This window comes from Hemiscyllium ocellatum, chromosome 4 (assembly GCF_020745735.1).
Source record: "Hemiscyllium ocellatum isolate sHemOce1 chromosome 4, sHemOce1.pat.X.cur, whole genome shotgun sequence".
Lineage (NCBI taxonomy): Eukaryota > Metazoa > Chordata > Chondrichthyes > Orectolobiformes > Hemiscylliidae > Hemiscyllium > Hemiscyllium ocellatum.
In genome coordinates this window covers 57,537,456-57,564,583 of record NC_083404.1, presented here as the reverse complement: position 1 = coordinate 57,564,583, position 27,128 = coordinate 57,537,456, and the positions used below count along the sequence as shown (strand labels likewise).

At 42.3% G+C, this 27,128-nt stretch overlaps 1 protein-coding gene across 10 annotated transcripts in view; it reads right to left on the bottom strand.

The window, feature by feature from the left end:
- LOC132815383 (neurocalcin-delta) overlaps positions 1-27,128 on the bottom strand; it is a 313,099-nt gene that overhangs the window by 95,815 nt on the left and 190,156 nt on the right. Inside the window, exon 1 of one of the 10 annotated variants that reach the window (XM_060824268.1) lies at positions 18,079-18,114. The exons of 8 other annotated variants lie outside the window; for them this stretch is intronic. In XM_060824268.1, the coding sequence (XP_060680251.1) occupies positions 18,079-18,099 (21 nt within the window). In that variant the 5' untranslated portion in view covers positions 18,100-18,114. Of the gene's footprint in view, positions 1-8,244; positions 8,270-18,078; positions 18,115-27,128 lie in introns of those variants that run through there. One more of the 10 variants, XM_060824279.1, reaches the window with a different exon arrangement.

Here is a 27,128-nt window from a genome sequence, read left to right as displayed (position 1 = left end):
TGGAGCCAATGGATAGAAGGTCAGTTTGCATGATGGACTGGGCTGTGTTCACAACTCTGCAGTTTCTTGGGGTCTTGGGAAGAGCAGCTGTCAAATCACACTGTGATGCATCCCAATAGAATGCTTTCTACAATGCATCTATAAAAATTAACAAGTTCTTGTGGACATGCCAAGTTTCCTTAGCCTTCTGAGGAAGTAGACATTGTTGTGTTTTTTTGACCATTGCATCAACATGGGTGAACCATGACAGATTGTTGGTGACCATCACCTCCCGGAAACTTGATGCTCTCAACCATCTCCATCTCAGCATCACTTATGCAGACAGGTGTGTGCCCTCCACTCAGCTTTCTGAAGTCAATGGCCAGCTCCTTTGTTTTGCTGACACGATGGAGAGATTGTTTCTTTATGTCAAGCACTCCACCTCTTTCTTGTATTCTGTCTCATCGTTGTTTGAGATCAGCCCTACAACGGTGGTGTCATCAGCAAACTTGTAAATGGAATTAGGGCAGAATTTGGTCACACAGTTGAGGGCATATGGAATGTGGTAGGGCCTGACAATGCAGCCCTGTGGAGCACCTTTGTTGAGGATTATGGTGGAGGAGGTGTTGTCACCTATTTTTACTGATTGTAGTCTATGGGTCAGGAACTCAAAGATTCAGTTACAGAGGGATGAGCCAAGACCTAGCTCTCGGAGTTCAGAGTTGAATTTGTTTGGACTTATGGTGTTGAAAGCAGAACTGTAGTCAATATTTAGGAGCCAGACATAGGTATCCTTGTTATTCTTCTGATACTCCACGGATGGGTGTAGGGCTAGGGAGATACCGTCTGCTGTGGGACCTGTTACACCAGTAGGCAATTTTTTTTTTATTAGATTAGATTAGACTTACAGTGTGGAAACAGGCCCTTCGGCCCAACAAGTCCACACCGACCCGCCGAAGCGCAACCCACCCATACCCCTACATTTATCCCTTACCTAACACTACGGGCAATTTAGCTTGGCCAATTCACCTGACCCGCACATCTTTGGACTGTGGGAGGAAACCGGAGCACCCGGAGGAAACCCACGCAGACACGGGGAGAACGTGCAAACTCCACACAGTCAGTCGCCTGAGTCGGGAATTGAACCCGGGTCTACAGGCGCTGTGAGGCAGCAGTGCTAACCACTGTGCCACCGTGCCGCCCACTAATTTGGTAGGCTGGAGTTGATGTGATCTATGACTAACCTCTCGAAGCACTTCATAATTATGGAGGTTAGAGCCACCTGGCAGTAGTCATTGAGGCACGCTGTATGATTTTTCTTTAGCACAGGATGATGATGGCTTTCCTGAAGAAGGTGGGGACTTCGAATTGTAGTAAGGAGAGCTCAAAGATGTCTGCAAATACTCGCACCAGGTGGGCTGCACAGGATCTTAGTGTACAGCTGAAGACTCTGTACAGGCTGTTCACTTTCTGTGGGTTCACTCCCAAGAAGCCTTTTTTAATATTTGCAGTGGTGACCGTCAGTACAGGTGCATCTGAGGCTGGAGGGACGAGTGAAATGGTTTCATTGACCTTCTGATCAAAACAAGCATAGAATGCATTGAGCTCAATGGGTATGGATATATTGCTGCCGACAATTCTGTTTGACTTTGCTCTGTAGCCTGTTATGTCAGGTAAGCCTTCCCACAAACAACTGCCCACGTGGTTTATCTGGGTATCAAGTTTAGCTTAATATTGCCTCTTGGCATCTCTGATAGCCTTACAAAGGTCATTCCTGAATTTCCTATATAGATCAGGATTCCTGTCTTGTACGCCTCAGACCTGGACTTCAGTAGGGAATGAATCTCCCAGTTCATCTATGGTTTCCAGTTGGGGAACATTCAGATTAACTTCTTTGTCAGGTGGTATTCATACACAGTCTAGTTTACGTAGACGGGTCTCTCCTGAAATCACCAAATTTGCTGTCAAAAACATAATACTTAATATCATATTTGAAATGAGACTGCAAAGCATCATTATTGGATTCTCTTGATGAAAGATCAGATGGAAAAATGAAGCATTGGCATCATAATGCAAAGTTGTAATGCTTTTAATTGGTCAAAAATCAAAAAGGACCATGATTTGGTAGATTGACTAAATGGCCAATGACTGAGTGACAAAAGCAAAATTTCGCAAACGCTGGAAATCTGAATTAAAAAAATAGACTGCTGGAGAAATGCCAATGCTCTGGAAGCATATGTGAAAAATGCAACAAAATTAACATTTTGAGTCTAGTATGACCCTTTTTCAGAACTGCAAGACTCTGTACACTATGAGGAGATCAGCACAACAGAGAAATAAACTTAATGATGCGAACAATCTGCTTTCATTCTTCAAAATGATTGTGAATTTTGCGTACATCATGATGCAGCAACTTTGAAGATACATTTGGCAATTGATTAGAGAAGGGGCGAAAGGAGAGTTTAGATTTTTTTTCTCTGTTGCCAGTCAGGGCACACACAGATCTCACTGTGCAGCAGCTGCCTAGCAATCATTAAAAAACCATTATCTTTTTCTAATTCATTGCTAGGAAATGCTGCACCGTTGGGATGCATCACTTTTAGTCAGCCTGACATAAGATCACAAACTTGCTCTCTGCTGATCCAGGGGGATCTGTATCCTATCATGGGTTTAAGCTGTGTAGTGCACTGATAATTGTATCCCTTGGGATGGATCTATGATAAGATGATGTGGAAATGTAGTGTAATCAACAGGAAGAAAGGATGCCAAGGGACAACATTAGCTAAGACCTCATGGTAAAATAGAAAAACATATTTTAAAATGTAAAGAAACAACCAATAATATATAATGAGAGATGAGGAGGATTCACAGAGAACAGGATAAAGACAGACAGCAAAGGAGGGAAATTTGCATTTTCTTTAACCTTTTTCAATCAAGCATACATTCCTTATCAACTGTTACAACTTCTGCATTTAATGACTTTTTTGGAAATTAAGGAGTCACCTGATATCAGTCTGACAATCTAACTGGATTAACTTCTATGTGACAAGGAATGGTGCTGAGGTGACCAGGTCCTTCACTGTATGAACTCTGCCTGAGAGATGTGCTCCTGTGTGTATGCAGCTATAGTAAAGGCATGTGCATTAACTAATTAGTAACTGCTGGAATAGTCTCCTCGATTCCAGTTCAAGAGCAACCAGCATCTAAAATTCACTGCACATTATCCAATTTCCTGCATTTCCACCACCGAACACACTATCATCATCCGTCTCCACTTTCTGTCAAAGGGCCAACTCTCCAAAACACTGCATCCCACTCTTAAATCAACCTTAACACTATCCCATGACACGTTCCCATGCAAGTGCAGAAGATGCACAACTGACTTTTAACCTCTTTCCTTTCCACTAGACAGCCCTCCTTTACTCTTACCAACTGAAGACATGATTTCCTTGGACTTTGTGCTGTTAGCATACTCTACTCACTGCTCACAATGCAGATTCTTCTACATTAAGGACATCAAACCAGGGTCACTAGACTCGAAATGTTAACTCTGCTTTTCTCTCTATAAATGGCGGCACAATGGTTAGCACTGCTGCCTCACAGTGCCAGAGACCCGGGTTCAATTCCTGACTCGGGCGACTGTGTGGAGTTTGCACGTTCTCCCAGTGTCTGCGTGGGTCTCCTCCAGGTGCTCCGCTCTCCTCCCAAAGTCCAAAGATGTGCAGGTCAGGGGAATTGGTCATGCTAAACTGCCCGTAGTGTTAGGGAAAGGGGTAAATGTAGGGGAATGGGTGGGTTGCGCTTCGGCGGGTCGGTGTGGACTTGTTGGGCCGAAGGGCCTGTTTCCACACTAAGTAATCTAATCTAATGCTGTCAAATCTGCTCAGTTTCTCCAACACTTTCTGAATTGGTTTGATTTCCAGCATCTACAGTGCTTTGGTTTGATTACAGATTAGATGGTCATCTGAAGAATATCTCTTGTTGATCTTCAAGTCCAACCTGGAGCAGAATTATCCATGTGCCTGCCCTGTAGTCACTTAATGAGTTACTTGGTGGAGGTGTGACTTCTGTCCCTCACTCTGAAGGAAGTCAGAGCTCAGAGAGCTGCTGGCCAATATGATAGCTGGTGTCAGGATGGGGACTACAAGCAGTCCCCTGATTCAAAATCTCTGGAGCTCAGGACCAGTTGGTATAAGTAATATCTTAGTGGGTTGGGGAAATGAGGCGCAGAGTGGTGGGGAGCTTAATGGAGAGAGGTGCCCATTGGGGACAGTCATGTTGAGGGGAGGAGGGAAATGTCTAATGTGGAAAATAGGCCAATGAATGTGTTGTTACACTCTTCCTACCTGAAACGTGACCAGGGTTACTTGCTGCTAAATTACTCCCACCAGCCTGAAAATGGACACCAGACTGGAAACAGACTTTAAATGGTCACTAATTTCCCATTTCAAAGTTTCACTCTGGGCAAGGGCAACCCACACACATTCCCATCTGCAAACCTATTGGTGGGAAGAATTGAATCTGCCTCTTGAAGTTCTAATCACATTCTGCTTTGTTCAACATGTTTAGGAAGCAGCACCTCACTTTCTGGTTAAGCACATTTTAGCCTTCTGGACTCAACATCTTTGGTAATGACTCTGTTCTTTCATTTAAATCTGCTTTAGATCTAGAGAAATAGGAAAGGTAACCATAGAAGACTACATTTTTCTCACATCTATTTCAGAAATATATGGGGGAGCGTGGAAAGATACCAGTAGCAGGTAGACCCAGTCTTAAGCATGGTAGGTGATGTGAGTGTCGCTGTACAGATCTCAGCAATAGTACAACACAGGGCAAGACTGCAACCCAAAAGGCTGGGGAGTGGCCTCAAGTTGCAGAGATGGAAAAGCTGTACCAATCAGGTCAGGTAAAGTACCTGCTGCAAACAACGATAAAACCAATTCTCACGATGCTCAACAAGACTGCTGAGCCTACTTTTGCTAAACTTAAAGCAAAGTAACACTAAAAGGTGACTTTAAACACTGACTCCCTGTAATAAACATTTTGTATCACATGATAAGAAAACTTAACAGTGGATTTTCTGACTGATGATAGCAGCACTGCAGAAGATTTATTTGTGGTTTACAAGCTTTAACAAAAATATTTATTGAAATGTTAACATTCATCTAAATTCTTTTATAATACAGCCTTGGTAGAAAACTTATTGTCAACTTCAAAGAGTAGCCACTCCTATTTCTAGCCATTTTTGGTACAGGCCAAAAATTATTAAATTATTTCAAATAGAAAGTGATCCTTATTGCTGGTACTAGTTATATCATGCCACAGTTTGACCAGGATAGCAGCTGCTGGATGGTCCAGGTCATCCCTTCTAACAGTAGCATACAATGATAGATAAATATCTTGACACAAAACCTTGCTTGGTTAGGAGACATAAAAATTCCCAGATGGAGATCCACTTGAACCATCTGGCAACGTTGTAAGGGCGAGAAGTTTCAATCTACTTCTTGCAAGACCATTGTTCTAGAGCACAAACTCCCAATGCTCAGAATTTCTGCGAGTCAGTTAGTAATCAGTTTAGTGTGAGAGACTATACCCAGTGAGGTAAAACATAACTAGCCTCTACATAAATGGATATGGACCATCAGCAAAACAGCACCAAGATTATAGTTGGACAATATTTATATGGAACATTACTTCAGCAGATTAAATGGGTGGGATAGAGTTGACAATGATGACAATAAGTATCTAATTTGTGCTTTTAGTGAAGTAATCATCCTAAAACATTTCATGCAAATGGACAGGCAAAATGAACTTTTAGGATAAGTCACAAACAGCTTGATCAAATAGGTAGGCTTTAAAAGATAACTTTAACCTTCTTTTTAAAGACTATGAAGAGTTTGGGAGAGTCATTTCTAGAACTTAAAGCAAAGGGGTTTGAAGGCATGGCCACCAAAGGTACATTGCTTATTAAGCCAGATATGCCTCAACGTCAAATAGCAGGTGTGGGCCCAAACTGGAAGTCCCTCACCTTTCAAAAAAATGTTTTTTATAAAATGTTTTAAATTTGATTCCCTTATAGTGCCTTGTAAACTCTGGCAGGCTTAACAAAGGAGCTGTCAAACAGGATATTCTAGCATTTACTCCAGGGTGTGGCTACCACAGCCTTTCATTGTCTATGAGTGAAGACATTATTATTGGCAACAAGAGAAAAGAATATGCAGGCCAAGGGGAATTGACAGGGAATAGATCTACCCGAGTTGCTCTTGCAGACATGAATGGACATGATGATTAAATAGCTTCCTTTTAGTTGCAACCATACTATGGTTCTACTGCATCACATAAACATACTCTTTTTTTTAAAATGAGGAAATCCTCTATTTTAAATGAGGTGTTAGTCTATTTAAAGTAACAAATTGGGTTCTAAAATTTATTCTTTCATGAAGTGTGGCTATCACCAGCTAGACCAATAGTTATTGCACATCCTTAATGGCCCTGGAGAAGTTGGTGGTAAGAAGTGTCTTGAACTACTGCAGTCACTGGTGTGTAGGAATGCCCACAATGATATTAAGTTGGAAGTTCCAAGAGTTTTATGCAGTGACAGTGAAGGAACAGTGATATCATTCCAATTCAGGATGGTGGGTGTTAGAGACGAACTTGCACGGAGTGGAGTTTCATGCAGCTGTTTGGGAAATGCTGTTGAAGGAGCCTTAGTAAGTTGTTGTCATTCATCTTGTAGATGCTACACAATGGGCCCACTATATGTCAGTAATAGATAAAGTGAATGTTGAAGGTGAGGAGAGTGCTTTTGAAAGGATAGTGGAATATCCTGCATAAATTTTTGTCTATTAAAATCCAGTGTAGTAACTTCTATCCTCTTCAAACCCTGTCAAAAAGACCTGGCCTTCTCATTTCTAATGAACAAAGTAAAATGAAATTATTTTTAAAAATACATTAAATTATACAAAGTTTTGTTTGGCATTAACATGAATGTGGAGCTGTATTGAGTCATTTTCTGTGGCCTGAACTATTTCCAGCTTAGGATCTGAAATGTATTGCTAATTGATGTCACCCCTCACATCGGTATAAATGCTGACTTCTCAGATAAGAATAATGTAGGTAGGCTTTTACCCACCCCAGTTATGGCTCGCTAAGAACATTCCTAAGTCGGATAAAGCAAATTGACAACAAATTACTTTAAAATTACAAAGCACAAATGCATGCAAATCACATCAAAATGTCATACAACTGTAAAATCTAGATTTGACAATCTTAGGATTACTCTCTTCTTACATCATTTAAATAAAATCATAATTCCTATGTTTCTTCCAAACTACAAGTATGGTGATAAACAATGTTTAAATACTTATGTGAATACATTCACACAAAGACATGTCTTCACCATACAACATATTGGTTATAATCTGTCTGGAGATATAAAGAAATCTGGTGGAAGAAAGGATCCAAGCATTCCCTGGAAAAATTGAGTCAAGACAAAACATTTTTAAAAAGAGGCATTTTACCAGCTTATTTGTCATACGTAATTTTACTACTTGTTCATTACCAAATCGATACACCTGGAACGAGATTCTGGAAACATCAACTCATTTTAAACTCTTTCCATCTCAAGTTTATATGAAATCACTAACAAGAGAAAATACCACTGGATTGACTCCATCAGGTTTCAGTCCCACATTCTATTTGTTCTGATTGTTTCTGACAGGTTGCAGTTCCACCATCCAATCAATCAGATTTATTCTGACTGCCTCTGATTATATCTTGCAATTGACCTGACTCTCCTTTCAACTGTACTCAAAATTGTCATAATGGTTAGGCAGCTTTATAATCAGTGTGCCTGAATTTGGCATTAGGCCATTGCAGGTTCCTATCCAAAATTGGCGTGCAACAAATTGCAGCCTTGGCCACGCAGTCAGTTTTCTTAGTGAAACAGTGGAAAAAAGCTGTCAAGAAGCTGCTAAACAATTAAATAGGACAAACCTGAATGTACAGCAAAGAACAAGAGAACGCTACACTGCAAATGAGTGGCTGCCATTCATCCTATTGCCCTGATCTTGTGTGGAATTTGAGGTGGTTGTTTTCACATTTTCCCCATTGATCAGTTTCCAGAAACTCTGCCTGGTTCCTACATCAGCACTACATTAATGAAGTCAGTGGGCTAGTTTGTCATGATCCTACTAACAGCACCTTTGGGCACATACATCAAAAGTGCACATAAGTCAAGATACTATTTGCCTTAATTCAATCTACCAGCACCAGAGTGTCATTTTCTCTTTGCTGTCTCTGGACCTCGCTCTGTGCGAGTCACTGGTGATATTTCCCAACATCACAGCAGTAAGTACTCTTCATAACTTGATCATATGCAACCTGCGGACATGAAAGACACTGTATGAATACAAGTTTTTACTTGTTTATTTATAATTGGTTATACATTTCCCAGTGAACATAACTTTTGATGCAAATATAAAATTTGCCCTGCAACCACACTGTACTTAATTCCATTTTCTTTTCCTATGGAATATAATTTTTAAACTATATCTTTCTTGTTCTTTGAAATAGGATCTATACTTGCTATACATTCTAACAAGCTTTGAAACCTGCCAGTCCCATATACTTGCAAAGCAATGGAGAGCCCAGCTTTTCTAACAGTAATTATCAGCTGGGATATTTTACTCAGAAGAACTTTTCCAGGGAACAGATTACAAATTTATAATACTTAATATAAATGTTTAGCCATTCAGCTCTCAAAATGTTTCTTCTGCCCCCAAGCAGTTTAATGATTTATTTTTTAAACAGTTGCCCTAGGTGTTAACAGTAGAGTTGTTATGATATACAAAGTGGTGGATGCTACAAACAGACTTCTACATGTTTGGGCATACATTATTACTACAACAGAATGCAATTGAACTGTTAATCCTGGCTTAAGGATCAAGGCTCATTTTGTAGGTCAAAGTTGAAACAATGGTTGGCACCAGGAGGCAGAAGGCCCGACAACCATTTTAGATGTGTGAACTTACTTTGACCACTATTTCTGGTCATGTTCTTCTCTATCTAGCTCCACTGACAGCATTTCTTTCTTGGTGGGGTATATCTTTATTGGTGCCTGAGATCTTTCAGCATTTCACCTTGAAGTGGTCATTCTTCAAGTGTGAGCTTTACCAGTTTATGCCATTTTACCACTGCAAAGGGCAACACAACCAAACTTCATCATCACCTCCATGTTGCTGGAAGAGATTAGTACCTTGTTCTCTCATCAGGGACACCATTGCAAATTATAGCACACCTCCTGCCAGCTTGGCTAAGATCAGTCAATTCAGCACAAAGCTAAAATCAAACCTGCTTTATCATCAACTTACACCTTTAATATATACAAACATTCTGGAGAACTTCAGAAATAGATTTAAGGAAGCTTCTGACTGTTTGTATCAGCATTTTTATTGTGTTAATCTGGAAGATTATCAAGGGTACTATAACATTTTTGTAGAACTTGGCAGTATCTTCTATCACAGGGAACACATTGTTTGTCGACTAATCAAGAAACTGGGACATGCTAGTAATTGGATTGGAACAGCAGTTGGTGGACAAGTGACTTCATGCTTTGGATGCACGCCCTCATCTTTCTAATGGATAGAATGATTCAAATGTCGGAGGCATGAGAAAATAGGCCTGTCTTTCTAATAAAAACAGAACCTTGATTTTTGGAAAGATGTATGTCTCTCATTTACTTCGCAAAGTTCTAATGAAAACTGTAAAAAGACATCTGATGCTTAGATGATTAAACAGGATCAGGTTGAATGCAACATAGTTGCAGTTCAATGGAATAAGGCACCTGACAAATTCAAAGGGAAGTTTTAGTTAGTTAAGGGTTATATTTTCAGTCATATTGTAATAATAAATGGAAGTCACAGACGTGTGAAGATAGGCTAAAAGTATATGAGCTGCACGATCAGCAAGACAGAGCCAGCAATGCCAATGAAATACTGTGGGAATATGAGGCACATGGAAACGGAAGTGTGGGAATTGTAATATGCATGCTGTGATCTACATAAAGCTCGAAGAATTCTGAAAAGAGTGATCTTTACATTTTGTGGTGTTAAGACTCCTTCTCCATATGTACATGTGAAATAAACGATCATTGTCGTCTTTTCCTAAAGTCCCCTTTCAATTTACAAGGTTACCCCCCATAACAGGTTCAGCTCTTCAAACCATGACTGGTACATTGTTAATGTTTTAATATTGTAGGTAAAAACAATGACTGCAGATGCTGGAAACCAGATTCTGGATGAGTGACGCTGGAAAAGCACAACAGTTCAGGCAGCATCCGAGGAGTAGTAAAATCAACGTTTCGGGCAAAAGCCCTTCATCAGGAATGAAGGCAGAGAGCCTGAAGAGTGGAGAGATAAGCTAGAGAAGGGTGTGGGTGTGGGGAGAAAGTGGCATAGAGTACAATAGGTGAGTGGGGGAGGGGATGAAGGTGATAGGTCAGGGAGGAGGGTGGAGTGGATAGGTGGAAAAGAAGATAGGCAGGTAGGACAGGTCATGGGGACAGTGCTGAGCTGGAAGTTTGGACCTAGGGTGAGGTGGGGGAAGGGGAAATGAGGAAACTGTTGAAGTCCACATTGATGCCCTGGGGTTGAAGTGTTCCAAGGCGGAAGATGAGGCGTTCTTCCTCCAGGTGTCTGGTAGTGAGGGAGCAGCGGTGAAGGAGGCCCAGGACCTCCATGTCCTCGGCTGAGTGGGAGGGGAAGTTGAAATGTTGGGCCACAGGGTGGTGTGGTTGATTGGTGCGGGCGACCCGGAGATGTTCCCTAAAGCGCTCTGCTAGGAGGCGTCCAGTCTCCCCAATGTAGAGGAGACCGCATCGGGAGCAACGGATACAATAAATGATATTAATGGATGTGCAGGTAAAACTTTGATGGATGTGGAAGGCTCCTTTATGGCCTTGGATTGAGGTGAGGGAGAGATGTGGGCATAGGTTTTGCAGTTCCTGCGGTGGCAGGGGAAGGTGCCAGAATGGGAGGGTGGATTGTAGGGGGCGTGGACCTGACCAGGTAGTCACGGAGGGAACGGTCTTTGCGGAAAGCAGAAAGGGGTGGGGAGGGAAATATATCCCTGGTAGTGGCAGAAATGTTGGCGGATGATTTGGTTTATGCGTAGGTTGGTAGGGTGGAAGGTGAGCACCAGGTGCACTCTGTGCTTATTACGGTTGGAGGGGTGGGGTCTGAGGGTGGAGGTGCAGGATGTGAGCGAGATGCATTGGAGGGCATCTTTAACCACGTGGGAAGGGAAATTGCCATTTGGCCATCTGGTGTGTTCTGTGGTGGAACTGGTCCTCCTGGGAGCAGATACAGTGGAGGCGGAGGAATTGGGAATACGGGATGGCATTTTTGCAAGAGGTAGGGTGGGAAGAGGTGTAATCCAGGTAGGTATGGGAGTAGGTGGGTTTGTAAAACAATGTTAGTGTCAAGTTGGTCGTTATTAATGGAGATGGAGAGGTCCAGAAAGGGGAGAGAGGTGTCAGTGATGGTCCAGGTAAATTTCAGGTCAGGGTGGAGTGTATTGGTGAAGTTGATGAATTGCTCAACCTCCTCGCGGGAGCACGAGGTGGCGCCAATCAGTCATCAATGTAGCGGAGGAAGAGTGGTGCCACTGTAATTACGGAAGATGGACTGTTCTACGTAGCCAACAAAGAGACAGGCTTGGCAGGGGCCCATACATGTGCCCATGGTTACCCCTTTGGTATGGAGGAAGTGGGAGGATTCGAAGGATAAATTGTTAAGGGTGAGGACCAGTTCGGCTGCACGAATGAGTGTCGGTGGAAGGGTACTGTTGGGGACATCGGGAAAGGAAAAAATGGAGGCCTTGGAAGCCCTGGCCATGGCGGATGGAGGTGTAGAGGGATTGGATATCCACAGTGAAGAGGAGGCATTGGGGGCTGGGGAAACGGAAGTCTTGGAGGAAGTGGAGGGCATGGGTGGTGTCTCGAACGTACGTGGGGAGTTCCTGGTCTAGGGGGGATAGGATAGTGTCGAGGTAGGTAGAGATGAGTTCAGTGGGGCAGGAGCATGCTGAGACAATGGGTCGGCCAGGGTGGTCAGGCTTGTGGATCTTGGGAAGGAGGTAGAACCAGGCAGTGTGGGGTTTCCGTACTATTAGGTTGGAAGCTGTGGGTGGGAGATCTCCTGAAGTGATGAGGTTCTGTATGGTCTGGGAGATGATGGTTTGGTGATGGGGGGTGGGGTCATGGTCAAGGGGGCGGTAGGAAGAGGTGTCCTCGATTTGGTGTTTGGCTTCAGCAGTGTAGAGGTCAGTTCGCCAGACTACCACTGCACCCCCTTTATCTGCTGGCTTGATGGTGAGGTTGGGATTGGAGCAGAGGGATTGGAGGGCTGTGCATTGTGAGGGTGAGAGGTTGGAGTGGGGGAGGGTGGGTAGACAGGTTGAGGCGGTTAATGTCCCGGCGGCAGTTAGAAATGAAGAGGTCGAGGGCAGGTAATAGACCAGCGCAGGGTGTCCAGGTGCATGCAGTGTGTTGGAGGTGGGCGAAGGGGTCCTCGGAAGGTGGGTGGGATTCCCAATTGTGAAAGTAAGCTTGGAGGCAGAAAAAGAAGCATTCGACGTCACGGCGTGTATTAAATTCATTGATGCGTGGATGGAGGGGGATAAAGGTGAGTCCTTTGCTGAGGACTGATCGCTCATCCTCGGTGAGGGGAAGGTCTGGAGGGATGGGGAAAACTCGGCAGGGCTGGAAGCTGAGATCTGGTGTGGGTGTGGAGCTGGGAGTGGGGGCGGAGCCAGTAACTGAGTGGGTGTGATGGTGGGGGGATTGGGGTGGAGTCATGAGCAGGGGTGGTGTTCCCCTCAGGGTTCTGGGGGCCAGGAATGGTGACAATGGGATATGGGGGGGGGGGGGGGGGGGGGGGGATGTCAGCAGAATGCAGGTGAGTGTTTTAATATTGTGTCAGCAGCAATGGTGTTAAAATGGATAATATTTTCTATTGAACTGTTCATCATCATTCAACAAAGTAAAAGTGAAGTATCTATGTACACCATCAGTTGTTAGGCTTTTACAGAATTAATGTCAAAGCAAAAGTAAATTGGAGAAATTTTGTCTTGAACAGTTCCTTATGTCCTTATTCCACTACATATGGAAACTGGCTTGTAGCCAACAAGTCTATTCAGAATGGCATGCAAGTCCATTATTTCCCATCAGGGTTACCCAACGGTAGCAATAAAAGAAGTGTGGTGCTGGAAAAGCACAGCCGGTCAGGCAGGATCTGAGCAGCAGAAGAGTCGATGTTTCAAGCATGAGCTCTTCATCAGTAATGTTGGAGGGGTGCAATGGGCTGTGAGATAAAGAGGAAGGAGGTGGGGCTGGGGGGTGGGGGGGGAGGTAGTTGGGAATGCGATAGGTAGATAAAGGTTGGGATAATTGTGATAGATTGGAGTGGAGGGCGGGAAAGAAGATGGACAGGTAGGACAGTTCAACAGGGTGATGCCGAGTTGGAGCGTTGGATCTGGGTTAAGGTGGGGGTGGGGGGGTGGGAGGGATGCAGATCAGGAGACCGGTGAAATCAACATTGATTCCATGTGATTGCAGGGTGCCAAGGTGGAAGGTGAGGTGTTCTTCCTCCGAGCATTAGTTGGCTAGGATTTGGCGGTGAAGGAGGCCCAGGACTTGGCAGAGTGGGAGGGAGGGGGAGTTGAAGTGTTAGGTCACAGGCCAGTGGGGTTGATTGGTGCATGCATCCTGGAGATGTTTTCTGAAATGTTCCATAAATTGGCGTCCTATATCCCCAATGTAGAGAGCACCACACAGAGAGCACTGGACATAGAAGAGGTGGTGTTTTGGAGATGCAGAAAAATCTCTGCCAGATGTGGAAGGATCCTTTGGGGCCTTGGATGGAGGTGGGGAGAGAGGTGTGGGCACAGGTTTTACACCCCTTACAGTGGCAAGGAAAGGTTACCGGGAGTGGAGGGTGGGTTGGTGCAAGATGTGGACCTAATGAGGGAGTCGTGGAGAGAATGGTCTCTGCGGAATGCAGATAGAGGTAGGGAGGGAAATATAGGAGGGAAGTGGTGGACTCTGATTGTATATAGTGGAAGTGGCAGAGGATGATGTGTTGGATCCAGAGGTTGGTGGGGTGGAATGTGAAGGCTAGAGGAGTTCTGCCTTTGTTGCGATTGGAGGGATGGGGTTCAAGGGTGGATGTGCAGAAGGATCTTGGTGTCCATATACATAGGTCCCTGCAACTTGCCACCAGGTTGATAGTGCTTGTTAAGAAAGCATACGGTGTTAGGCTTTATTGGTAGACGGATTGAGTTCAAGAGCCATGATGTCATGCTGCAACTGTAAAAAACACTAGTGTGGCCTCATTTGGAATACTGTGTAGAGTTCTGGTCACCCCATTACAGGAAAGATGTGGAAACATTGGAAAAAGGTGCAGAGGAGATTTACCAGGGTGTTGCCTGGTCTGGAGGGAATGTCTTATGAGGAAAGCCTGAGCGACTTGGATCTGTTCTCATTGGAGAGAAGGCGGCTAAGAGGAGGATTTAATAGAGACCTATTAGATGATCAGAGGATTAGATAGAGTGGACAGTGAGAGTCATTTTCCTGGGATGATAGCATCGGTTTGTACGAGGGGGCATAGCTGCAAATTGAGGGGTGATAGATTTAAGTCATATGTCAGAGGCAGGTTCTTTACTCAGAGTGGTAAGGATGTGGAATGCCCTGCCTGCCAATGTAGTAAACTCATGCCACATTAGGGGCATTTAAAGAGTCCTTGGATAAGCATATGGGTGATGATGGGATAGTGAAAGGGGGTGGGCTTAGATTAGTTCACAGGCCAGTGCAATATTGAGGCCTGAAGGGCCTGTTCTGCGCTGTATTGCTTTAAGGGCAGACATGCGGGTAGAGGAGATGCACTGGAGGGCATTTGTGACCATGTGGGAGGGGAAATTATGGTCCTTGAAGTAGGAGACCATCTGGGATGTTCTGGAGTAGAATTGGTCCTCCTGGGAACAGATGCAGCCACGGCGGAGGAACTGGGAGTAAGGTATAGCGTTTTTACAGGACGGGGGGAGTGGTTTGGAGGCGGTGTAGTCCAGGTAGCTGTGGGAGTCAGTGGACCTAACGAGGGAGTCACAGAGGGAATGGCCTCTGCAGAACGCAGATAGGAGTCAGTGAAGTAGACGTCGGAGTTCAGTCAGTCATCGAAAATGAAGACAGAGGTCCAGGAAGGGGAGGGACGTGTCTGAGCTCATCCAGGTGAACCTGAGGTCAGGATAGAAGATGTCTGTGAGGTTGATGAACTGTTCAATCTCCTCATAGGAGCAATAGGTGGCGCAGCTACAGTCATTGATGTTGCTGAGGTAACGGTGACCAAAGGGGTAGTCATGGACACCCACATGGGCCACAGCTATGCCTGCCTCTTCGCCGGGTACATGGAACAGTCCATTGTCCAGAGTTACACTGGCACAATTGCCCACCTTTTCCTCTGCTACATTGTGTTCCCTCAGGAAGGTTTAACAGTTCATCAACTTCACAAACACCTTCCACCCTGACCTCAAGTTCACCTGGACCATTTTGGACACCTCCCCCTTCCTTCCTGGACCTCTCCATCTCCATTTCCGGCAACCGACTCAACATGGACATCTACTTCAAACCCACCAACTCCCACAGTTACCTGGACTGCACCTCCTCCCAGCCCCTCTCCTGTGAAAACACTGTGAAAATACTCCCAATTCCTCTTCAGAACATCCCAGATGGCTCCTGCTTCAAAGACTGCAATTTCTTCTCCCACATGGTCAACAGTGCCCTTCAGCGCATCTCCTTCACTTTTCATACCTCTGTCCTTGAAACCCCCCCTCCAATCGCAACAAGGATAGAACCCCCCCCCCCGGTCCTCACATTTCACCCCACCAATCTCCGGATGCAACACATCATCCTCTGCCACTTTCACTACCTACAATCAGACCTTACCACCAGAGATATATTTCCCTCCCTACCTCTATCTGCATTCTGCAGAGACCATTCCCTCCATGACTCCCTCGTTATGTTATTGCCTCCACCAATTCACCCTCCATTCCTGAAACATTCCCTTGCCACAACAGGTATAAAACTTGCGCCCACACCTCCCCCCTCACCTCCATCCAAGGCCCCAAAGAATCTTTCCACATCTGGCAGAGATTTTCCTGCACCTCCAAACACCTCTGTGTCCGTTGCTCTTGATATGGTCTCCACTACACTGGGGAGGCAGTACACCAACTTGTGGAACGTTTCAGAGAACATCTCCAGGACACATGCACCAATCAACCCACTGCCCTGTGGCCTAACACTTCAATTTCCTCTCCCAATCTGCCAAGCACATGCAAGTCTTGGGCCTCCTTCACTGCCAAATCCAAGCTAACTGACTCTTGAAGGAAAAACACCTCATCTTCTGCTTTGGGACCCTCCAAGCACATGGGATCAATGTCAATTTCACCAGTTTCCTGACCTCGCCTCCCCCCACACCTTATCCCAGATCCAACCCGCCAATTTGGCACCATCTTGAACTATCCTATTTGTCCATCTTTCTTCCCACCTATCAGCTCCATCCTCCACTCCAATCTATCACCATCACCCCCCACCTTTACCTACCTATCGTATTCCTAGCTACCTTTCCCCCAGCCCCAACTCCCTCCCATTTATATCTCAACCCTCTTGGACCCCACCTCCTCATTCCTGATGAAGAGCTCATGCTTGAAACATCAACTCTCCTACTCCTCGGATGTTACCTGACCAGCTGTGCTTTTCCAGCACCACACTTTGTGACTCTGATCTCCAACATCTGCAGTCCTCACTTTCTCCTTCAATTCAGAGATAGATTTAAATAAATTACCATCACTATTAAAAAGACACTTATCAAAAAAAAACAAAGTTAAAGCATCCGTGACTGTCTCTAACCAACAGTTCAAAAGAATTCAACCAAGAGTAACTGAGAAATAATTCTACATATGCTGTTTCCTCTTTAAAAAAATGTTTCAAAATAAGTGGCAATTTGGTCATCTTTCTAGGATGACTTCACAATTTGATATTCACAAGTATATATTGAAAAATTACAGGCTTCAGTCCATGATTAATAAATGGAGAATCACAATTGATTCTCTAGAATTCCAACCTTCTGAGATGCTCTCTTTATTATCCAATTAACTTCAACAAATCTTAACAGTTTGGGTTTAAGAAATTAGATTTGAAGAAAAGAAAATTTGCATAACTTTCAAGTCATAAACTATTATAGTTAAAAACAAATTAAAATGTTTGATACATAATTGTGCATACATTTCCATATACCTCAAAATATTCAATACAGTATCCTGAAAATATGAAGATAGAAAAATATTTATGCAGAACTTTATTATTGACACAGTGGAAGTTTAGCAGAAGTCAATAATGAAGGATTTTCCAACCTAGAGGAAGCGCTTAACTGTTCTTATCACTAAATACTTAGTTGTCAAGCCTAATATTGTTGGTCCCTTGGTAAACATTGTACAGTGCTTCATAGTATGCAGGAGTGGTACCTGGGTATTTTGTTACCTGCAGTAAATCAGAGGACCTATCCCTCACAGATAGCGAGGACTGAGTGTATGCAGCTCATTTCTATAGAGATCAGACATCACAACTTCAAGTAACTGAGGGATTAGATTTATTTGGATTAAGATAGATACTAAAATTACCTACGCCTGTGGTGTTGTAACACGGAGACAAACAGCCAAACCAAATCAACCCTCTACCTGTATTTAAAACGCAATAATATTAAATCATTAAACACTTCCAATAATTACTTCAATGATTCCTAACTAGACTTTTGAATAACCAATCACAGAATTTATGAATAATAAATTCCAGACATCAGTTTTGTTTCTCAAACAAAAGATTTAATTATTTATTAAACACACAATAACTCATGCAGAGGAAAAATACAACAAGGTAAGCTGATTAATGTCAATGCTTTAAACTTGAAACATTTATTTTTAGACCCCATTCGCACTAAAGACAGACAAACAAACAGTTAAGAGATTAAAAAAGAAAACAACAAAACTTACCAGGCTACTTATGGCTTTCATAATGTGTTACTTCATAGGCAGAAATGTGGACTCCCACCCAAGCAAAGACAGCAATGCCACTAACTTAGCTTTCTACTCTTTGGGCTTCTGCATGTACACCAGATTGGGTGAGGTGCTTTCAAATCTTCATGCTGTCTGGTCAGCAGCCAAGCTCATTTTCCTGAAAACATCTTCAAAAAAAAACTTCAATTCTGGTTCCACCCTAATAGTCTGACCATCCTTTTCTGAGACCTCAATTATCATTCAACAACTGCCATTTGCTTGAACATACAATCCCTTCCAGACTTCCTGGAACCAATTCCCAGATACTGATCTCATTCATAGCCAATTTCTGGAAACTACTTAAACTCAGTGCTCTTCCTGGGTCTGTTAGAACCCTTTTAATCAACACTCAGCATAAAATTAGCCTCTAGATCTGGTCTGTTCTTTTACTTTTACCACAAGCTGTGCCAAAGCCCAAAGTAATTTCCAGCTCACAGTTCCTAGTGCACAACTGCACAACAAAACTGATAAAGATTAACAATAAAAAGTAATGAAATTCAGTAAGGGTTCTGATAGTAATTCTTTCCATTTACACAAGTCATTTTGCTATTTTAAGAAATCAATAATATGCATTAAGGTACTCTTTAAATGTGTAATGTACTAGAGATTCTGATTTCTTTCGTACAGTAGGACTTCACACATTCAAAGATACCTGACTGACATTGGCTGTAGCACCAGCTCTGGTTAATATGCACTGAGAAGACACCTTGAGCTAAATGTAAAATCTAATATATGTATACAATGAGGAATTGAGGTTGGTTGGCTCAGTTGGTTGGATGCAAATATAGAGTGATGCAAACAGCACGGGTTCAATTCTCATACTACCTGAGGTTACTATGAAGATCCCGCCTTCTCAGCCTGGTGACCCTCCGATCAAACTTGGTCCAGCCTCTTGGTCCTCTAGGACTAATGCAATTTCATCTTATTTAAGGGGGGTGGGGGTCATTCTTTGGCTAAATCTACCCCCAGTGACACTTGAATTAAATTTTACTTCTGCTTTGAACATTTGATTTTTGTTAGTGTATTTTTAAATGTTTTACTTTGGTTCAATTTCATTTAATCAGTTGAACACCAGTGTTTATCAACAGTGCAAAAAAAAAGACACTTATTGGCACTGGTGGTGAATGGTTGATTGAGATGTTACAAATCTATAGCTCGGCTTTCTGAATAAATATGAAATGAAGTGAATAGAATTTTTGTCTCCTTCTTTACAACCTCAGTGTAAAAGGTGTAACATGGTAGCACAGGATGGTTGCTACAACAATCTTTATCCTGGAAACAGCTCAGTAATGAAAATATGGAATGTCTTTACAATATCTGCTAATTAAATAGGGCTTCTACAAGTTTAGATCAATCGTAATTTTCTTGGATAATAATAAATAATGGTTAACATGACCTGAAGACCTTTACAGAAAGGTAAAATCCCATGTAGCTGACAAAAGAGGACAACAGAGAAGCTCAAGGTTGAAGGTAACAGTGTATACTTGCAGACATAAACAGAAAGAGTATTGCAAATAATTCTTTTGAGGAGAAGAATCAAAACTTTCTGAAAGAGATCAAGCCTTTTTCTATTTGGCAGAAATGCAGGTGAGTGCTGACTAAACAAATCTAAAGTATGGAGAGCTGCAACAAAAGTTCAAAAATGCTAAATAACTGGACATTTTCCTATAAATATATAATCATGATTGGTTGGTAAATGAAAAAGAACTTTAGAAAGCAAAATCATTAATTGTTACGATGTGACAGAGGGAAGCTTCAAACAAAGGCACCTTGCTAACAATAATCATACCATGAAACTCAGAGGTGAAAGTTGTTGTTAGAATATTTGAGGAACTGCATATGACAGAACTAACATCCTAGATGCTGGAGGAAATTGTGTAAACTCTATCTTTGTCACATCACCTATTTAAAGTGAAATTTACCTTATTATTTGGTATCACTTGCCTATTAATTCATATTTAATTTGTGTCCATCCTGATTTTTAAAGCAATAGTTACGAAAAGTGAAACTTTCTTGGCAAATTGTTCATTTGGGGGTCAGTTACTAATCTTGATTATTTTAGTCTCCAGCTTCCTCCAAAGAGATTGTAACATCAGACGGGATCCTTCCTATGAATTTTATTCTGGTGATGTGCAATGATACCATGGTTCAGGAAGCCAGAGACCTTGGAGTGCAGGTTCATAGCTCCTTGAAAGTGGAGTCGCAGGTAGATAGGATAGTGAAGAAGGCGTTTGATATGTTTTCCTTTATTGGTCAGAGTATTGAGCACAGGAGTTGGGAGGTCATGTTGCAGCTGTACAGGACATTGGTTAGGCCACTGTTGGAATATTGCGTGCAATTCTGGTCTCCTTCCTATCTGAAAGATGTTGTGAAACTTGAAAAAGTTCAGAAAAGATTTACAAGGATGTTGCCAGGGTTGGAGGATTTGAGCTACAAGATGAGGCTGAACAGGCTGGGGTTGTTTTCCCTGGAGCGTCGGAGGCTGAGGGGTGACCTTATAGAGGTTTACAAAATTATGAGGGGCATAGATAGGATAAATAGACAAAGTCTTTTCCCTGGGGTCGGGGAGTCCAGAACTAGAGGGCTTAGGTTTAGGGTGAGGGGGGAAAGATATAAAAGAGACCCAAGGGGCAAATTTTTCACGCAGAGGGTGGTACGTGTATGGAATGAGCTGCGAGAGGATGTGGTAGAGGCTGGTACAATTGCAACATTTAAGAGGCATTTGGATGGGTATATGAATAGGAAGGGTTTGGAGGGATATGGGCCGGGTGTTGGCAGGTGGGACTAGATTGGGTTGGGATATCTGGTCGGCATGGATGGGTTGGACCGAACGGTCTGTTTCCATGCTGTACATCTCTATGACTCTAAGCCATTCAAATAGTGGAAGCAACAAGGAATGCAGTAAAAATAGGAGATAGAACAAAGAGTGAGAGTCCAAACAGCTTGTTCAGTGCTAGTTTCGGACATCTGCTCAGAGCTGGAACTGAACTTTCAGTTGGAGGAGGATCCAGTGGTCATGATAACATATTGATATTGATATAGGCAGAACTAGGAAATAAGTTCTGCCGAAGGAATATAAGCAGCTACACACGATTAAAAAAAAACAGAAACTCAAAAGGTTATATTCTCTGGATTATTACCTGAGGCACATACGATTTGAATGAATGAATGGTTTATTGTCACATTGATACAGTGAAGAATGTTCTGTCACCATAATCTGATGCCTAGTAGAGGTACAAAAGAGTAAAAAAGGAAGTACTTAAATAGAATTCATCTTTATCTACTAGGATCCCAAACATGGTCAGGGACTTCTACAGGGTACGCGCTGTAGGCCTACCACAGCCAGGAGCCCCTTCTCTGAGCACTGACAACTCCAGAATCAATGATCCATCGCAATTGAAAGAGTCCATGTTCTGGGCCTACCACAACAAGGAGCCCCTACTCTGGGCAGTGACAACTCCACAGTAAATGATCCATCACCACTGAAAGAGTCCATGTTATGGCCCTACCACAGCCAGAGATTGCCACTTTGCCATCACAGCAGCCAATGTCCTGCCAGCATTCCAGAAGTCTACACATCCAGCCTATGAGGTCCACTGCCATTCCTGGAGTCCATGCATTGAACCTACGAGCCATGAACACATCTCCAGCCTTTCTGCGATGTCAAGAAGAGGAGTAAAAGAAAAAGAAACAGATGAAACGGAGAGAGGGAGAGAAACAGAATGCAGTTGGCCTGGAGCAGACAGGCTAGCCCAAACACTACCTATTGTGCCGGAGCCACCATCTTGAAATTTAGAGGAATAAGAGGTGATCACATTGAAAAATGTAGAATTCTTAAGAGGCTTGATAGTGTAAATGCTCAGAGGCTGTTTTCCTGCATGGGAGAATCTAGGACAGGAACCTTGATCAGTCAGGAATCGAGCATGACAGGGAAAATGCAAGTGAGAAATGTTGTGACCCTACCGAGTGGCGGAGCAGGCTTAAGGAGCTTACTGGCCTACTCTTATTTCTTTTGTCTTCTGGTCTTAAACTTCTAAATTTCAAATAGGACTAGACAAAGTAAATGCAGGAAGAATGCTCCGAATGAAAGGGAATACAGAACGGGGCTCACAGTGCAAGGAAATGGGGTGAGCGATTTAGGATTGAGATAGGGAGAATTCTTTGTTTCACCCAGACAGTTGTTTGTCTGTGGAATTCTCTGCCACGAAAAGCAATTGTGGCCAAAACATAGAACCTCTTCAATAAATTAGACACAGTCCAACTCGACTCCAGAGAAATGTCCACAAAAAAATGTGGTAGGGTGTTTAAAATTAGATACATGAATATGTGTCTCAAAGATTGGTGTGAGAGGATTGGATTCCAGTTCATGGACTATTTGGACCAGTGCTAAGGAAACTGGGATGCTGTAGTACTGGGACAATCTACACTTGAACCATGCTGCGACCAGTGTTCGTGAACGACATAACTCATTAAGTGGAGAGGGTTTTAAACTAAATAGTGAGGGACGGGATCAGATGCAGCACTCTACAGAGTAGAGATAAGGAAGGATATAAAAATAGTAGCATGGGAAATTAGAGTCAGGGAATGGCAAGAAGAGGCAGAGAGGAAAAAAAATCTAGGGATACACTAACAATCAAGACATGTTATAAATATAACAAAGCTAAAGAGCCTGTATCTAAATACATTTATCATTCATTACTGTAGTTCAGAACTAGAGGGCTAAAACTTAAGGTGAGAGGAGAAAGATGTAAAAGAGACCTAATGGGCAACTTTTTAATGCACTTGTATAGAAGGAACTGCCAGAGGAAGTGGAGGAGGCTGGTACAATTACAACATTTAAAAGGCATCTGGATGGGTATAGGAATAGGATGGGTTTAAGAGGGATATGGGCCAAATGCGGTCAAATGAGACTAGACTAATTTAGGATATCTGGATTAGAGTGGTGCTGGAAAAGCACAGCAGTTCAGGCAGCACCCAAGGAGCAGGAAAATCAACATTTCAGGCAGAAGCCCTCCATCAGAAATAGAGGCAGAGTGCCTACAGGGGGGAGAGATAAATGAGAGGAGCTCCAAACTTCCAGCTCAGCACAGTCCCCATGACTTGCTCTACCTGCCTATCTTCCTTTCCACCTATCCACTCCACCCTCCTCTCTGACCAATCTCCTTCATCCCCACCCCCATTCACCTAGTACACTAGGCTACTTTCTCCCACCCACACCCTCCTCTCATTTATCTCTCCACCCTGTAGACATTCTGCCTCTATTCCTGATGAAGGGCTTCGGCCCGAAACGTCGATTTTCCTGCTCCTCAGATGCTGCCTGAACTGCTGTGCTTTTCCAGCACCACTAATCCAGAATCTGGTTTCCAGCATCTGCAGCCCTTGTTTTTACCAAATTTAGGATATCTGGTTAGCATGGATGAATTGTACTGAAGGGTCTGTTTCCATGCTGTACATCTCTATGATGCTATGTAAATTAATTGAAGTAAATAAATACAATCTCACAAATAGATACAGCTGCAAAATGGCAGGGATTGGATCCTGAATATTAAGGGGTAGTTGGTATTAAAGAAAAATAGGAAGCTAACTAAAGATGGAGGTTTAGCACTATTAATCAAGGATGACATTTGTGGAATAGTTATGATGATTAGCAAAGGAACAAAAAACTATTAGAGAAAATATCTTCTTCTTAACACAACTAATTAGGACCTACTTGTGTCTAGGGGAGGGGTAGATTCACTGGCTGTGTTCAAAAGAGAATTTTAAGGACCTGAAGATAAATATTAGTCAGGTCATAGGGGAAGGACCAGGAAACAAGACTAGCTGCGTGGCTCTTGCAGAGAGCCAATGCAGACTCAGAGGGTCAAATGGCTTCTTTATTTGCTGTATTAATATGACTTTATTCCATGATTTTAAGTAATAACTTCTTCTACAGTCATGTAAATAACAGAAGGAAAATTATGGAAAGAATGAACAAGATAAACTCATAGGTAATGTCAGAGAAGCATTTTTTTAGAACAAGATAATAAAATCGGAACTTCACGAGGGGGTGTGGCTTAAAATATTTTTAAAATAATTTTAAAACACTTCAGACAGAAAAGGAAGAAATAATTGACAAACTACAACATTGCAAAGGATAACCAATCCTCGCTCCAAATCCCACTACTCCCCATTCTGGATGGTATGCATGTTATATTCAGGAGGGTAGGGAGGAGATAGCAAAGGTTGCTATACAGACAAGTTCCATATAAGAGTATTAGTGGCAGAAGTCTGGCTGACAATAAATGCTTTTCTTAGATGCAAGATGGGAGATGAATGAAAGCCTAAGAATTATAGATCAGTCAGCTTAACATCAATGATAGGAACGATACTAGAATCTATACTAAAAGTAGTAAGAGAAAATATCTGAAATAAGTCAGCAGGGATTCTGAAAGGCTAAGTCATGCTTAATTAATCCAATTTTTGAAGAGGTAGGAGAAAAAATAGACAAGGGAAATGAGTTGATATGATTTACTTGGATTTTTAAAAGGTCGAAACAAGTTTAAACAAAGAGAAAGAAAATAGTAGTTACTCTGAATACAGGAAGATAGAACATACCACAAAGGTTACTGTGTGAACCAATGTCCTCAAAGTCCCTGTGAAGACCATAGACAAGTAGGCTTCCTCAAGTTATGTGTGCAGTCACACAAAACAAAATTAAAGGGACAAAAACTTCAACAAATTTCCAGTAGGTACGAAAAAATAAAACTAGATAGTATGTTCGTTGGAATCCCAGTTATTCATAATTTGCATTAACAATTTCAATATGGGAATAAGTAACTAAGCATCAATCTTTGCAGATGTAAGCAAACTGGGGGTATTGCCACCACTGAGCAAGAATGCAGCATAACATAAATTTTTTAAAAACTTGCAAACTGGGCAATGGAACAGCAAACAATATGTGAGATTACACACTCTAGCATAAAAACCTGAACCATCACGTTTTCTTTAAAAAACAATAAATTAAGTAGGATAGATGAGAAAAAGCAACATTGAACGTATTTCTAGGACTGTAGAATTCAAAAGTAGTCAAATTGTATTAAAATTAAAGAGGATTCTGATGAAGCTGTGCTTAGAGTACAGTGCACAATTCAGATCTATACTATAAGAGAGACCTAAAAGCACTGGAAGAAGTACGAAATGATTTACAAAGATTGTACTGTAACCGAGTTATAACTGTCAAAGGATTGAGTAGGTTGGGATTTTTTTCTTGAGAAAAGTGAAAGTGTAGACGGGATTGAAGAGATCTTTAAATTATGAATTAGTTGACAGGTGGTAAATGTAGAGAGAAAGTTTCCACTTGTGGGAGAATCCAAATCTAACAGTCATAAATACACGATTAGACAGTGGTCCAGTGGTGTTGGCTCATATTAATGTGCAGTTTTGGTCTACTTCTCTGAGGAAAGACATTTTGGCTATGGATAGAGTGCAACAGAGGTTTACCAGACTGATTCCTGGGCTAGCAGGATACAACTATGAAAAGAGACTGGATCAGTTTGGGTTATATTCACTGGAGATTAAAAGTGAGGAGGGGGTCTCATAAAAACCTATAAAGACTTGACAGGGTAAATACAACAAAGAGGTTACTGATGACCAAAGAGTCCTCAGTACACAGGATAGGCCATTTAGAATGGAGAAGAGGAAAAAAATCTTCACCCAGAGAACCCGTTGAATTTTATTCTCAGAGAGAACAGATCATTGGTAATTAGTAATGGTATCATCAAACAATCAGTTGCTGTAAAACCCCTCTGTGTGATGAAGTATAGGTGTGATTCCAGAGCCACAGCAACATCGTTGACACTTAACTGTCCTCTGAAGTGACTGAACAAGTTACTCAGATCAAGAAAACAAATGCTGGCCTTGCCAGTGATTTCATGAAAGGAATTTAAAACAACAAGGTGTTTACTACAGATCCAATGGAGAAATGTGTTTACTTAGAGACTGGGTAGAATATGTACCTGATGAGGCAAAGAGTTTAGATAGTTTTATAAGGAAACAAGTATAGATAAAAAGGGGATAGATGGAATTAGGAGACACCAACGTGGAATGTAAACATCAGCTAGTTTGGCCAAACTCTTTGCTGTATAATCCTTGTAATTAAATGCAATGGATTAGTTCTACAGACAATAATTGAACAGCCCTCTAAAAAAGCATCAGAATAATGCTTTTCACCAGAAGAATATACTGGAACACAGTAGGAGTGCATTTCCATGCACACTTTCAGTTACACCTGTTTTGGACCACACAAAAACTGAGAAGAAAACTAGCACAACTAGACACAATATCCAGAGTACCATATCTTGCCACAATTATTTTTACAGTGCATATGAGGCCCATCATCTCTGCACTGGATCACTGGGCACTTTAGCTTGATGCCAATCTCCTGCCTTTTCCCCATAACCCTGCACTTTATTTCAATTTTAAATAATGATTTAAGGCAGTCTTGGAATGCTTCAATTGAATCTGTCTCCACACCTACAGGCAGTGAATTTCAGACTAACTACTTGTTGTGAAAAACTTCATTTCTCACCTCATATTTGCTTCTTTTACTTTTAAACCAGCGTCCTCTTGTTCTCAACCATTTTACAAGCAAGAATAGTTTCCCCCTATCTATTCTGCCCAGACCCCTTAGAAGTTTTCAAAATCCTACCAAAACTCCTCCTCTTCCACTCTCTAAGAAAAACAGTCCGAATTTCTCTAATCTAAATGTTTCATCCTTGGAACCATTCTTGGCAACCTCCTCTACTTTCTTCAATGCATTTACACCCTTCCAACAAATGTGCTATCCAGACCTGTACTGTGATTTTGAAATTGGTCACTACACATCAAAACAGAGACCACATATATTATATATCAGGAAAAGTGAGGGTCCCAATACTGATATGGAGACCTCCACTACAAAACTTATTCCAGACCAAAAAATACCCATTAATCATTATTCTGTTCAGCCG